General features: G+C 35.8%; 1 protein-coding gene and 1 pseudogene across 1 annotated transcript in view; one reads left to right on the forward strand and one right to left on the reverse strand.

The window, feature by feature from the left end:
• Positions 1-16,209, reverse strand: part of PIGX (phosphatidylinositol glycan anchor biosynthesis class X) — an 85,060-nt gene that overhangs the window by 58,598 nt on the left and 10,253 nt on the right. Inside the window, exon 5 of the mRNA XM_047100428.1 lies at positions 7,620-7,761. Within this exon, the coding sequence (XP_046956384.1) occupies positions 7,620-7,761 (142 nt within the window). The remainder of the gene's footprint in view (positions 1-7,619; positions 7,762-16,209) is intronic.
• On the forward strand, positions 9,885-11,530 carry LOC124526057 (ras-related protein Rab-5A-like; annotated as a pseudogene).

The following is a 16,209-nucleotide window of genomic DNA, read 5'->3' on the forward strand; positions in this document are numbered from 1 at the left end:
CAATGTACATGCCTTAAAGATATTTTATTGCTAAAAAATGCTAACCAGCATCTATACTTTCAGCAAGTTATAATCACTGATCACAGATCACCATAACAAATATAATAATAAAAAAGTTAAAAATATTATTACCAAAATGTGATACTGAGACATGAAGTGAGCAAATGCTGTTAGAAAAATGTTGATAGGCTTGAACAGAGTTGCCACAAACCTTCAATTTGTAACAAAACACAGTATCTGTGAAGTACAATAAAGTGAAGCACACCAAAGATGTAAAGGATCTGTATGCTGAAAACTATAGAAAGCTTATGAAGGTAATTGAAGAAGATTTAAAGAAATGGAAAGACATTCCCTGCTCATGGATTGGAAAAATAAATATTGTCAAAATGTCAATACTACCCAAAGCTATCTACACATTCAATGCAATCCCAATCAAAATTGCACCAGCATTCTTCTCGAAACTAGAACAAGCAATCCTAAAATTCATATGGAACCACAAAAGGCCCCGAATAGCCAAAGTAATTTTGAAGAAGAAGACCAAAGCAGGAGGCATCACAATCCCAGACTTTAGCCTCTACTACAAAGCTGTCATCATCAAGACAGCATGGTATTGGCACAAAAACAGACACATAGACCAATGGAATAGAATAGAAACCCCAGAACTAGACCCACAAACGTATGGCCAACTCATCTTTGACAAAGCAGGAAAGAACATCCAATGGAAAAAAGACAGTCTCTTTAACAAATGGTGCTGGGAGAACTGGACAGCAACATGCAGAAGGTTGAAACTAGACCACTTTCTCACACCATTCACAAAAATAAACTCAAAATGGATAAAGGACCTGTATGTGAGACAGGAAACCATCAAAACCTTAGAGGAGAAAGCAGGAAAAGACCTCTCTGACCTCAGCCGTAGCAATCTCTTACTCGACACATCCCCAAAGGCAAGGGAATTAAAAGCAAAAGTGAACTACTGGGACCTTATGAAGATAAAAAGCTTCTGCACAGCAAAGGAAACAACCAACAAAACTAAAAGGCAACCAACGGAATGGGAAAAGATATTTGCAAATGACATATCGGACAAAGGGCTAGTATCCAAAATCTATAAAGAGCTCACCAAACTCCACACCCAAAAAACAAATAACCCAGTGAAGAAATGGGCAGAAGACATGAATAGACACTTCTCTAAAGAAGACATCCGGATGGCTAACAGGCACATGAAGAGATGTTCAGCGTCGCTCCTTATCAGGGAAATACAAATCAAAACCACACTCAGGTATCACCTCACGCCAGTCAGAGTGGCCAAAATGAACAAATCAGGAGACTATAGATGCTGGAGAGGATGTGGAGAAACGGGAACCCTCTTGCACTGTTGGTGGGAATGCAAATTGGTGCAGCCGCTCTGGAAAGCAGTGTGGAGGTTCCTCAGAAAATTAAAAATAGACCTACCCTATGACCCAGCAATAGCACTGCTAGGTATTTATCCAAGGGATACAGGAGTACTGATGCATAGGGGCACTTGTACCCCAATGTTCATAGCAGCACTCTCAACAATAGCCAAATTATGGAAAGAGCCTAAATGTCCATCAACTGATGAATGGATAAAGAAATTGTGGTTTATATACACAATGGAATACTACGTGGCAATGAGAAAAAATGAAATATGGCCTTTTGTAGCAACGTGGATGGAACTGGAGAGTGTTATGCTAAGTGAAATAAGCCATACAGAGAAAGACATATACCATATGGTTTCACTCTTATGTGGATCCTGAGAAACTTAACAGGAACCCATGGGGGAGGGGAAGGAACAAAAAAAAAAAGAGGTTAGAGTGGGAGAGAGCCAAAGCATAAGAGACTGTTAAAAACTGAGAACAAACTGAGGGTTGATGGGGGGTGGGAGGGAGGGGAGGGTGGGTGATGGGTATTGAAGAGGGCACCTTTTGGGATGAGCACTGGGTGTTGTATGGAAACCAATTTGACAATAAATTTCATATATAAAAAAAAAAAAAAAAGAAAAAGTTCATTTGTATGTATGGTCTTCCTAAAAGTAAATATGAAACAATAAAGAACTTTCAAGCACAAAAAAAAAAAAAAAAAAAACAATAAAGTGAAGCACAGTAAAATGAGATATGCCTGTAGCTGAAAATTAAGCATAATAAGTAAAACTGATATAAAGTATATTCCTGATTGTGATACTTAGAATTTATGATGGCACGATGATCTTCAACTTCTCTAAATATTGTTTTACTTTTTTTCCCATAGAAATAAATATATGGTAAGTTCTCCAAATTGAGAATTTTTAAAACGTGCATTGAAACTGGGATATAATGAAAATGAGGCAGGAAGAAATAACAATTTGGCCTTCAGAGAGGGCTCTGTTGGTTGAAGAGTTATTTGGTAACGGTTCAAAAACTTTTACACTAGGCATTGAAACTCAAAAGTTAGCCTTCTAAGGGTTTCTTGGAAAATAATGAAAATATTCTAGAATAGTTGTGATGGTTGTACAATTTTATGAATATACTAAAAACTACTAACTTGCATATTTCAAAAGGGTGAATTTTGTGATTTGAATTGTATCTCAATTCTTAGAATGAGAATCTTTTTTTTTTTTTACACGAACTTCAACAAAGACCTAAATCCATTTTAAACCAAGATCAATTAAGAATCAACACAAGCTAACCCATAAACAACAACTTGAGGTCTTAGAGGTGATTTAGGAGTTTGGGCTAGGAGTTTCTTAAAACCTACCTACAACAGGGAAGGGGAAAAAACTGTACAAGTAGGTACATGCATTGACAGGTAACCAAAACCTCAGACAGCTGGAGGTGTGTATATCACTTTAGATGTAAAACAAGAGAAAAATATTTTTGGATATCATAACCTGACAATCAAAAGTAATCTGGACAATGGCTGGATGCTAGTAGATTTCCCAAATATGTGCCTAAACTATCAGTGCAACCCCCAAAAGCCTAGTGACTATATACTGATCTGCAAAAAATATTTTGTTATTCCATTCTCACTGCAGATAAAATAGCAATAATGTATTATCAAAAAACTGAAATTATACATCAAACATTAATCCAAAAGGAGCATACACTGGTTAACAGACATGGATCTATACTCTTTCATGACAATAGTTGAGTGTTGTCATGTGACTACATATGTCACAAACCACTACAGCTAAGTTAAATGAATTAAGCTATGAAATTGTGCCATATCAATAACATTTGCCATATCTTTCTCTCATGAACTAGAGCTCTTCAAAAAAACTTCTCAATTAAGGCATAGTAAGTGGTGGCTTTGAACAACTTCTACAATCTACAAATGTAAAACTTTATAAAAATTAAAGGTATAATACTTTTCTGACACTGAGATGTTAATTCTAACCGTACATTTTTTTAATGATCTATTCCTGGGTGCCCGAATGGCTCAGTCAGTTAAGCATCCCACTTTGGCTCTGGTCATGATCTCATGGTTCATGAGGTCAAACCATGAATTGGGCTCCATGCTGACAGTGCAGAGCCTGCTTGGGATTCTCTCTCTCTCCCTCTCCCTGTCCCTCCCCCACGTACGCTTTCTTTCTTTCTCAAAATAAATAAACTTAAAAGTCACATTTTGTACCAACTGAGCCAGCCCAGGCGCCCCCAATGAAAAATCTTAAAGTATACTCTTTTCTGTTAACTTTCAAATATACATTATTGTTAACTACAGTCACCATACTCTACACTAGTTCCCAGAACTTACTCATCTTATAACTGGATGTTTGTACTCTTTGACCACCTTCACCTATTCGTCCCACACTCTTGCTCCTGGCAACCACCATCAGTCTACCAATCTGAGTTCAGTTTTTTTTAGATTCCACATATAAGTGAGATTTGTCTTTCTCTGTCTGACTTATTTCACTTAGCATGATGCACTCAAGGTTCATGTGTGTTGACGCAAAGGCAGGATTTTCTTCTTTTTTATAGGTAACATTCCATTGTGTGTGTGTATACACACACACACACACACACACACACACACACACACACACATATTTTCTTTATCCATTCATCTGTTGATGGACACTTAGGTTGTTTCCATAGCTTGTCTACTGTAAATAATGCTGCAAGGAATATGGGGTAGAGATTTCCCTTCAAGATAGTTCAATCACAGGGACAGTAGGCCATTTGAAGTCCCACAACTCACTACTGCTCCATTTACTTTTTACATTTCTATTTTTTAATCTGTTTTATATGTTTTGTGGTTTCTATTACTATGTTTTCAAGTTTATTAATTTTTCTGCAATCCTTGAATGCCATTACTTTCTTCACAAGTTCAATGTTGCCCTCTTATATATCTTCCACGTCTCTACGTACCTTTTTGAACATATGAATACAGTTATAATAACTGTTTTCATGTCCTGTCTGTTAATTCTACTATCTGGGCCAGTTCTAGATTGGTTTTGATTGATTCATTTATCTCATAACAGGTCATATTTTTCCCCATCTTTTCATACCTCCTAATTTTTTATTAGAATCAGAACATTGTGATTTTGATCTTATTGGGTGCTGGATACTTCTATATTCCTATAAGTATTCAGTATGCAGTAAAGTCACGTACAAACAGTTTGGTTTTCTGAAGGTCTTGCTTTTAAGATTTATTAAACAGAACGGCCATAATGTTCAGTCTAGGGCTAAGTATCTCCCACTACTGAGTAAAATTTCTTCTATTTACTCTATCTAATGCCCAGTGAATCAGGAGGCTGTTCCTAGCCTGGTTGCTGGGAGCAGACACTACTACTGGCCTTGTGTGAGTACCAGACACTATAACCTCTAATTTTTTCATACGGTTCTTTTCCCAGCAGCAAGTAGTTTCCTCACATGCATGCACTAATCAATACTCAACTATGTACTTGAGGAGAATCTTTTATGGATCTCTGGAGTTGTCTCTATGCAATTCTCTCCTCTCTACCATGCTGTCTTGTGAATTCTGCTGACCTCGGTCTCCCCAGAATCTCACCTTCATCTCCTCAATTCAAGAAGTCTACCAGGTTCTGCTTGGGTTCCTGCTCCCTATACTGTAATCTGAAAACTCTCCAAAGCAATAAGCTGGGATGGTTGTAAAGCTCACCTTATTAATTGCCCAATTACTTCACATATCACTGCCCTCATTGTCTGATAGTCAATGATCTTTTCCATCATTTCATATATTTTGTCTACTTCTTGGTTGTTTCACGTGAGAGAGTATATCTGGTCGCTGTCCTCCAACTTGGTCAGGGCATAGGTCAGGGCATAGAACCTAATACTACACATTTTGATTGAGTAAAACTTATGATTTCAAAAACACAGCATTTCCATTTTGATCTAAAGAACAGCAATTTCATATGTTTCAATCTAATATTATGCTGTTTTCAAAGAATGTGAGAGATTTTGATTAAGTATATCTAATAGCCCTATCTAAAAATGAAATGAGATTCATTTGATGTGCCTTATCCAATATACCTATTTAAAGCTTGTCTTTATTTTCAAATTGCTGATAAACCATCACAAACTCCTTACAAAACATTTTGTTGCCACACATCACTCATTTAATTTGAACCCACTGTTCTATTTGCTGCAGTCACAAATTTTATCTCATGGAACAGTCAAGATCTCTATCTAAATATATAAGCATTGATCATTTACTACATATAAATTAACTTCTATCCAGTTATACTCATCATTTAATACCACTTCTTGTGACAGAGTTTCTCTGCACAAATAATTGGGCCACAGTCTCAACCCAGCTAGGCAGAAGGAAATAACATCTCATATATCAGGAAATCAACTTCCAATTAGCTATGTGTCACAAATGAGACATCTATTTTTCTAGAAATTGCCAAATGAAAAAGTAAATTCACTTAAAAGTCTTATAATTAGGGATTCGAAAATTAGGAAACAAGGGGCACCTGGGTGGCTCAGTTAGCTAAGCATCTGACTTTGGCCCAGGTCATGGTCTCATGGTTCATAAGCTTGAGCCCCATGTTGGGTGAGCTCGAGCGTTGCCTGGGGTGAGCTCAAGCCCCGCTTTGGGACTCTCTCTCTCTCTCCCTTTCTCTGCCACTAGCTCACTCACTCTCTCTCCAAAAAAAAAATAGGAAACAGAAAATCAAGATAAAGAGAAACTTGTCAATCAATCCAGAGTGGCATCCTGTTCCTGCCCAGTTTTCTTGCTACAATCATCTGCACATACCCCAATCTCATCCCTACCAAGAGGGTGTGCATGTGACCTCTTTTTGGGCATTCCTGTGCAAAAATAATTCCATTTTCTTAAAACATGGTAGGCAATTTTATTACGGAAATTTAAATATGATTCCAATCCATGTCACTACAAGCCAAGAACTGCGTTTAAATTTGAAACCTATTATTAAAATTTCAAAAGCCTCATTCAAAATTCATGACGCAGTGAAGGAAACAGATGAGGAAAAAAGCAATGAGGTCTTTCCACATGTGTATATGTACTGACACTGCCATATATGTGAACATGTGTATCTAAACTGTTATATATGTGTAAAAAAAAACAGAACACAGGAAGAAATTTCATGAATGGGGGTTGAGAGAGGTGGAAGTTCATCATTATACACCTTTTCATACCTCCTGAATATTGAACCATGAGAATATAATTACCTATTCAAGAAGAAATTTAAGTAAGTAATTAAAACAGATGAAGAAACTGGCCTAAACCACAATTAGAAATAAAATGTCATTATATATGACTCCAAGTATAGTATATTTATTTTACCTTTTCTATATTTATATAGAGATTATAATCTTACGAACAAAGATTTCCCAAAATTTCTTAATAGGAATCATCTGAGTTGTTAAAAACAGATTTTTGGTCCAATCTAGATCTACTAAATTAAGATTTCCCAGAAAGACATAATCTGCACAAAAAGCAGCCCCAAGTAATTCTTACCAAAAGTTAAGGAAACCATTAACTAAGGAATAAGATTCATTTCTGGAAAGAGCAACAACTTTGCAATTAGACAATCCTGGATTTATCTCTTGGCTCTTTCATTTACCTGTGTCATCCTGGATAAGTTACTTGGCCTCTTTGTGCCTCAGGTTCCTTATCTATAAAGTGGAAAGATAATACTTCTAGGGTTTTTATAAAGATTGATCAGTGCAGAAGGTATGGGACATCATCTTTCTCTAATGCTTAACATACCTTGCTTCCTTAAAAAAAAAAAAAAAGAAGATATCTGGCATATAGATATCCAATAAATATCAGCTTCTTTTCCTCCCACATTCGAATTATACAGATGTTGGGGTATATGTCACTCTAACGATACTGTTAAATGCTGAAGCAGTATTTATTAATCATTAATCTTCACAAAAACATATAATAGTCACTAAACTAGGAGCCAATCTGACAAAAAGCATTTAACTAGTTCAGTTTAGTTGGTTTATTACTGACAAGCTTGACACATATCACTTATTTTTTAAAGAATATTCCTATCCTACCTAAAAAAAATTACTTTATATGCTTTAACAAAATGAATAGAGTACAATGTTGCTTTGTCTATTATTTTTCCTTAATCCAAATTATAGCATCCCTAAAATAATTTCTCTCTCAAAAAAATTCTCTAATAGTTATACCTCTGTTATGTTTCTCTCTCGTAATGAAGCCAACTCATATGGATCCACAAAAAGTCCTGATGGAATGTACTGTTTAATTAAGAGTCGGCAGGTCTGTAAGTCCTCAAGGCTTTCTCCAAATTTCACTTTTATTAAGAGGTCTCTGTAAGATAAGTACATTTAAAATAAATCTCTCCATTCAATTGTTAAATGAAATAGCATAACATTACATTCGAATTAGTAAAAACACTGCATTTCAAATTCATTTTTCAGAAAATCATAAAGTCAAATGAAATATTTATATCATGTCAGAACCACTCATGAGATCGTTCATGAATTTATGTCATAAGCCACAGTACAGTATTAGTATGAAAACAAAGATCAATGGAAAGAAATAGAGTCCAAAAACAGACACACACGTTTATAGGCAATAAAGGTGCCAATATAATTTGATAGGAAAAGGAGAGTCTTTTCAACAAGTAGTACTGAAACAAGAAGTCTACACAGAAAAAAAATGAACCTTGATCTCAAACTCATACCACATACAAATATTAATTTGAAGTAGATTATAAACCTAAATGTATAATTGTCCCAGCTTTCTGTCTGAAGGCACATGTTGGACCAAGTATGCGGAAGGAAACCCAAAGCACAACACAGTGGTTTTGCTTAAATTATAAAACAGAGATAGAAGTAAAGGGAGGGGCGCCTGGGTGGCTAAGTCCGTTAAGCGTCCACCTCTTGATCTCTGTTCAGGTCATGATCTCAAGGTTTGTGAGTTTGAGCCCCACGTTGGACTTTGCGCTGCCAGTGCATAGCCTACTTGGAATTCTCTCTTTCTCTCTCTCTCTCTCAAAATAAATAAACTTAAACAATAACAACAACAACAACAACAAGTTAAGGGAGACTGAAGTAGCTGGAAGATAAGGTGCTAAATTCCAGAGAGGACGGTACTACATAGGAGTTCTATAAATCTGAATTGGTCTCCCTTTGAGTTTTTTCTGAATACTAAAAAAAGCATGAGTAAAGTGTAATTCCACGAGACTGGGCAAAGAATAACCAGGGAACTGAAAAATCAGAAATTCTAAAATTTCACACAAGTTGGGAGAAATCTGCATTTCCAACCAACCAAAGTACAGAGACCATAGCTTTTGGTAAAGATACCAATACAGCAAGGCCTTTGCAGCTAAATTAGCCTTGCAGTAAAGGCCACTTTAATTTTAGAGCTATACAAAAAAAGGTTAAGAAGATCAAGCTGATACACAAGTTAATTTAACTGCTAATAGAAAAAATAAGCCCAATGCCCTTCAAAGGAAGATAAAATCCACACACTCAAAAATGCTCATATCAGGATGCCTAGGTGGCTGAGTCAGTTAAGTGTCTGACTTTGACTCAGGTCTTGATCTAGTGGTTCATGAGTTCCAGCCCCATGACAGGCTCTGTGCTGACAGCTTGGAGCCTGGAGCCTGCTTCAGACTCTGTGTCTCTCCCTCTCTCTCTGCCCCTCCCCTGCTTGAGCGTGCGCACTCTCTCTCAAAAATAAATAAACATTAAAAAAAAAAGGAAGAGAAAGAGGAGAAAGAAATGAACGATTCTAAGATTCAGACATTATTCTTAGTGTGGAATAATATTTGAAGGTAGGCTATGATAAGCTGAAATTGTACACTATAAAGTCTAAAGCAACCAATTAGAAAAAGAAAGAGGTATAGCTAGTAAGCCAAAAATGGAGATAAAATGGAATGCTTAAACAATATTCAATTTATCTAAAATAAGGCAAGGAAAGAGAGAAAAGATTAGCTAGGACAAATATAAAAAAAGTAACAAAATGGATAGGGTTAAACCAAACCAAGCAAATAAATATTTATATTAAAGTAAATGGTCCAGGGGCACCTGGGTAGCTCAGTCAGTTAAGCTTCTGACTCTTGACCTCAGCTCAGGTCACGATCTCATGGTTTGTGGGATTGAGTCCCATGTTGGGCTCTGTGCTGTCAGCGCAGAGCCGGTTTGGAATTCTCTCTCTCCCTCCCTCTCTGTCCCTCCCCTGCTCACATAAGCACACATGTGCGCTCACTCTCTCTCTGTCTCCCTCTCAAAATAAACTTAAGAATTTTTTTTTTAAAGTAAATGGTCTAGGGGCTCCTCAGTGGCTCAGTTGGTTAAGTGTTCAACTTCAGCTCAGGTCATGATCTCACAGTTCATGAGTTCCAGCCCCGTGTCGGGCTCTGGGCTGACAGCTCAGAGCCTGGAGCCTGCTTCGGATTCTGTGTCTCCCTCTCTCTCTGCCCCTCCCCCACTCACACTCTGTCTCTAAGTGAATAAACATTAAAAAAAAAAAAAGTAAATGATCTAATCATTCCAATTAGAATGTAGAGATTGACAGACTGGATAAAATAGCAACAATTAATTATATGCTATCTATAAGACACACATTAATAATAAAAATAGTGAAATAATAATAATAAAAATATTGCTATATTAACATAAAAAATGCAGATTTCAGGACAAGGAATATTGTCAGGGATAAAGAAGGACATTACAAAAAGATAAAAGGATCAATTCCTCAGAACACATAATAATCCTAAATGTGCTATAAAACATCTAAAAACAGTGCTTCAAAATGTTCATGTATTTTACTTCACAGCAAAAACTGGTAAAGCTTCAAGGATAAATAGACAAATCTGCAATTACAGCCAGAGATTTTAATACCCCTCTCTCAATAATGGATAGAATAAGTAGAAAATCAGTAAGGATATAGAAGGCATTCACAATCTTCAATCAAGTTTATCTGACATTAATAGACTGTTCTACCAAACAAGAGCACACTGCACTAGAAAAATCTATATGCTGGGCAAAAAAAGAAGTCTCTAGAAGTTTTCATAGGACTGAAATCTTGTTGAGTATAGTCTCTAACCACAGGGAATTGAGTTAGAAATCAAAAGAGGAGGAGAAACCGCCTTCACCAAAGCCACAGCCTCAGGCTCAGTCTCCTCCTTTGCCTCTGCCTGGGATCTGCTGCCAGGAAGCTTTGGCTTCACAGTTACATGTGTAGTCTCAGGTTTCTTTACCACCAGAAAGAAAAAAATGGACACCCTGCATCCTGGAAATTCATTTAGGAGATTGAAATTAGGGCCTCTTTCAAATGTGGACATGGCTAATGGTGGAGCAACAAGACCCAACAGGCCAAATACTGTAGATACAATATGCCAGTTCAAACTAGTACTTCTGGAAGAGTCTGCCCTTGGCAAATCAACCCTAGTTCTTTGTTTTGTGAAGGGCCAGTTTCATGAATTTCAAGAGAATACTGCTGTGGCTGCTTCTGTAACCCAAATTGGCTAGCTTGATAATACAACTGTGAAGTCTGAAGTAGGGGACGCAGCTGGTCAAGAATCATACTGTAGCCTAGCACCAATGTACCACAGAGAAGCACAGGTAGCCAGACTTGAATATGAGATCTCAAATGAGGAGTTCTTTGCAAGAGCAAAAAACTGGGTTAAAGAACTTCAGAGGCAAGCAAGTCCTAACACTGTCATAGCTTTACCAGGAAACAAAGCTGACCTAGAATAAATGAGCTGTAGATTTCCAGGAAGCACAGTCCTATGCAGATGACAAAATTATTATTCATGGAGACATCAGCTAAAACATCAATGAATGTAAATGAAATATTTACAGTAATAGCAAAAAATCTGCCAAATAATGGACCACAAAATCCAGGAGCAAATTCTGCCAGAGGAAGAGCAGCAGAATTTATTGAACTCACACAGCCAACCAAGAGTCAGTGTCGTAGTAATTAAACCTCCAGTTTGAGCTAGCTGGAATATTCTTCTGCTTCTTAAAATGTTTTTTTTTCCCTTAAATGTTAATAACACTGAAACTGGTACACTTAACTGGTCCAATGTGATTTCCAAAAAGAGATTTATGATAGAGTCAAGTTTCTAATACAGAATTATTTTAAGTGTTTTGAACTTAATTTTTAATAACACACATGTGTCCCTCTGTTCAGCAATAGAAGAAAATGAAATAATAAAGAGCAGAAATCAATGAAATAGAAACTAGACAAATAATAGAGAAACATCAATGAAATACTTTCTTTCCAAAGATCAGTAACATTGACAAATCTCTAGATTTGTCCACTGCTTTATTGGAAGGTTAGAAGAAATCATTTCTTATCACCAGAGATATAACAAAATACTATTTGGACCCACAGTTAACCACAGTTCTATGAAAAAGGCATGTAACTCATTAACTTAGGCTTTGCAAAAACATTCTTTTTTATTTATTTCTATTTTTTTTCAAGTTTATTTACTTATTTTGAGAGAGAGGCCTTGTGTGCAGGGAAGGGGCAGAGAGAAAGGGACAGGATCCCAAGCAGGTTCCATGCTATCAGCACGGAGCCCACAAGGCTCCATCTCAAGAACTGCGAGATCAAAAGTCAGATATTCAACAAACTGAGCCACCCACACACCCCAAAACATTCTTTTTTAAAAAGGATGATCTAAAGATACTTCTACTTTGCTACAGTAATTCAGACAAACGATAATTTCTCCTAGAATCTACATTTAAAGTGTATATCCCACATTTTAACAAATTAGCCATGAGAAAACAGTCCCATATCTTCAGGGGAAAAAAATAAACATCAATGACATCTAAACTATAGCCAGTCTTGTTATTTTTTAAATAGACTTAAAAAAATCAAGTGCAACCACATCTAAATTTAGGAATATGAAACTGATAAATGCATCTTAATGAACAGCACTCCCTGCAAACATGTGGGCTCTTCAACAAAAATGAAACAAACCAGATGTCGGTGAATCTGTTTAATTACTACTAGCTTTGTCGTTTAGGGGCTAAAAGGGGCTTTTGTTCCCTTTGGATGTAATATAGTCGATGCACTAACAATATGTACATTCAAACTTATTTTATTTTTTTTTTAATTTTTTAATGTTTCTTTATGTTTGAGAGAGAGAGAGAGAGAGACAAACTGTGAGCAGGGGAGGGGCAGAGAGAGAAAAGAATCCGAAGCAGGCTCCAGGCTCTGAGCTGTTAGCACAGAGCCCGACACGGGGCTCGAACTCATGACCTTTGAGATAATGACCTGAGCCAAAGTCCAATGCTTAACCGACTGAGCCACCCCGACACCCCAAACTTATTTTAAATTCAATCTTCAACTGTATTGGAAGTAAGGTACTGGACTGTAGTGTCCATATTATGTTTACTACTTTTCTACAATATTAAGAGTTGTTTGAAAGTATGCAAACTTTACAGTTACTAAAACAGCTAATTATTTCCTCTCTCCTTCTTTGGAAGGAAGAGGGCTTCAGTTGTTCCTGTATGGCTAGAACCATCGTAAACAACATACCTGTAATCTATAATATGAGTGCTGCAATATGTTGGTAATAATCTTGCAGCCTTATTTTCCAAATTCATTTTATTTTGACCACTTCTGTATATTGCACTAATTGTTTTAGGTATTTCCATTATGTGTCAAGGATGATCTAACCTATTTGAGTGCTGAACAGCTAGCAGAACTTGTACATTTATAATAATTCCAAATTGGTAAAGAAAACATTTCACTAGTGTTCAGTTTATTTTGAGGTGCTCAGGTTAGAATAAATAGTTACTATAAAAAAACAAACAAAAAAATCAGTAAAAAATTTCTGGAAAATCCCCCAAAACCTTAAAATCAAACAACATATGTCTAAATAACTGATGTAAGAAAAGAAATCAAAAAGGATATTAGAAAATATACTGACCTAAATGAAAATGAAAACAAACACGTCAAAACTTACAGGATACAGCTAAAGTCCTGCATAGAAGGAAACACAGCCTTAAATGCAAAGATACTTTTATTAAGGAAAAAACTCTAAAATCAATGACCTAAGCCACCACATTAAAAAACTAAGAAGGAAATTAAACTTAAAGCAAAAAGGAAAGAAATAATAAAGAGCAGAAATCAATGAAACAGAAAGTAGACAATAGAGAAACATCAATGAAACCTTTTCTTTCCAAAAATCAGTAACATTGACAAATCTCTAGACTGATCATGAAAGAGAAAAAGCACAGATCACCAATACCAGGAATAAAAGAGGAAACATTACTATATGATCTCTACATATGAAGAGGACAATAAGGGAATACTTGAATAATTTTACTCCAATTAAACAACTTAAAATAGCTAAATTCCTGGAAAGAAAAAATTACAAAAACTGACAAAAGAAAAAATAGAATATCTAAATATCTCTGTATCTTGAATCTGTAATTAAAAGAAAAAGTTTAAAGCCTTCCCGCATGAAAAACCTCAGCCCTAGACGGCTTTATTGTTTAATTCTATTAAATATTTTAAAAAGAAATAATACCAATGCTGCACAATCAGAAAATAAAGTAGAAGGAAATATTTCCCAATTTATTTTACAAGGACAGCACTGGCCTGACACCAAAGCCCAAATAAAGCATCACAACAAAAGACAAGTATAGACCAATATTCCTCATGAACAGAGAAGTAAAAAATCCCTTTTTTTTAATTTATTTTTATTTTTTAATCTTTTAATTATTATTTATTTTGTTTTGTTATTTTTTATTTTTTAAATTAAATTAAATTTTTTAACCTTTTTCAAAAATGTTTATTTACTTCTGAGAGAGAGAGAGAGAGAGAGAGAGAGACAGACAGCACAAGTGGGGGAGGGGCAGAGAGGGAGACACAGAATCTGAAGCAGGCTCCAGGCTCTGAACTGTTAGCACAGAGCCCGACACGGGGCTCGAACTCATGAGCTCTGAGATCATGACCTGAGCCAAAGTCGGACGCCCACCTGACTGATCCACCTAGGTGCCCCAGAAGTAAAAAATCTTTAACAAGATACTAGCATATCAAATCCAGTAATATTTCAAAAAGATAATAATACATCACGACCAAGGGGGAAGTTTATTATTCCAATTATCAACATTTGTACTGTACCATATTGACAGAATAAATTAGAAAAATCATATGATTCTCTTATAATAGATGCAGAAAAAGCTTTTAATAACGCTTAACATTAATCACGAAAAAAACTTTCAGGAAACTAGGAACATAAAAGAACATCCTCAACTGATAAAAGCCACCTACAAAAATATCTAACATAAATACCATATTTAATGGTGAAAGGCTGGATACCTTCCATTTAAGATGAGAAACAAGGATGGATGGAAAGGGAAGGATGTTTTATTCAATACTGTATTAGGAAAAAATAAATTAAAAAGTACAAAAATTAAAACAACAACAACAACAACAACATTGTATTAGAGTTTCTAGCCAGTTCAAAAAGGTAAGGATATAAAAATCATACAGGGGCACTTGGGGGGCTCCGTTGGTTAAATGTCCAACTCTTGATTTCAGCTCAGGTCATGATCTCACGGTTCACGAGTTTGAGCCCCACGACAGGCTCTGACAGCGCGGAGCCTGCTTGGGATTCTCCATCTCCCTCTGTCTCTGCCCCTCCTCCACTCACGCTCACGCACATTCTCACTCTCTCAAAAATAAATAAACATTAAAAAAAATCATACAGATTGTCTTTCTTTTGCAAACCCATGATCACCTATGTAGAATATCCTAAGGAATCCATGAAAAAGCCACAGGCATTGATAAATGATTTCAATAAGGAATTAGGGTACAACATAAACATACAAAAGTCAACTGTATTTTATTACCAGCAAAAACCAACCAGAAATAAAAACTTTAAAACAATATTTTTTACATTAAAAAAAAACTTAGGGATATATTTAACAAAACATATGCAAGACTTATACTCTGCAAGTTACAGTATTGTTAAGATAACTGATAAAGCCTAAATAAATGAAGATGCCATATTCAGGCACCGGAATACTCATGAATGGTAACATATCACTTCTCTACAAAATTGATCTAGAGTTTCGACAGAATCCTAATCAAAAGTTCATGAAGCTTTTTTGAAGAGATCTACAAATTAATTCCAAAAGTTAACAACTTTGAAAAAAAAGTTGAAGAACTCCGACGTTCTGATTTGAAGCCATAATATTGTCAAGCTATAGTTATCAAGGTGGTGCATTAGTGGCATATGGATGGACATCCAGGGGTTGGCAAACTTTTTCTGTAAAGACCCTAACAGTAAATATTTCAGGCTTTGTGAGCCTTACAAAATTTGTTACATATTTTTCTTTGCCTTAAAAAAAAAACAACCACCTTCAAAAACATAAAAATCATTATTAGCTCAAGGGCAGTACAAAATAAGCCATGTGCAGGATTTGGCCTTGAGCCAGTTTGCCAAATGTTTGTGCATCATAGAGTGCACAGATAGATCCTCACACATAAGGTAATTAATTTTCAACAAATGTGTCAAAGTAATTTGATGAGGAAAGAATAATCCTTTCACCAAATGATGCTGGGTCAACTGGATATCCATAAGGAAAAAAACCTAATAGTATACACAAAAATTCAATGATCTTGGAATAGGCATGGATTTCTTACTTAGGACACAAAAACGATGAACTACAAAAGAAAAAAAAAATGATAAACTGGACTCCATCAAAATTAGAATTCTTACAACCCAATAATAAGATGACAAACCAGCCATTCAGTTTAAACATGGACAAGAAGGGGCACCTG

This window comes from Lynx rufus, unplaced genomic scaffold, assembly GCF_022079265.1.
Source record: "Lynx rufus isolate CCGP_SWC_20201006 ecotype Redwood Valley unplaced genomic scaffold, mLynRuf1.p SCAF_5, whole genome shotgun sequence".
NCBI lineage: Eukaryota > Metazoa > Chordata > Mammalia > Carnivora > Felidae > Lynx > Lynx rufus.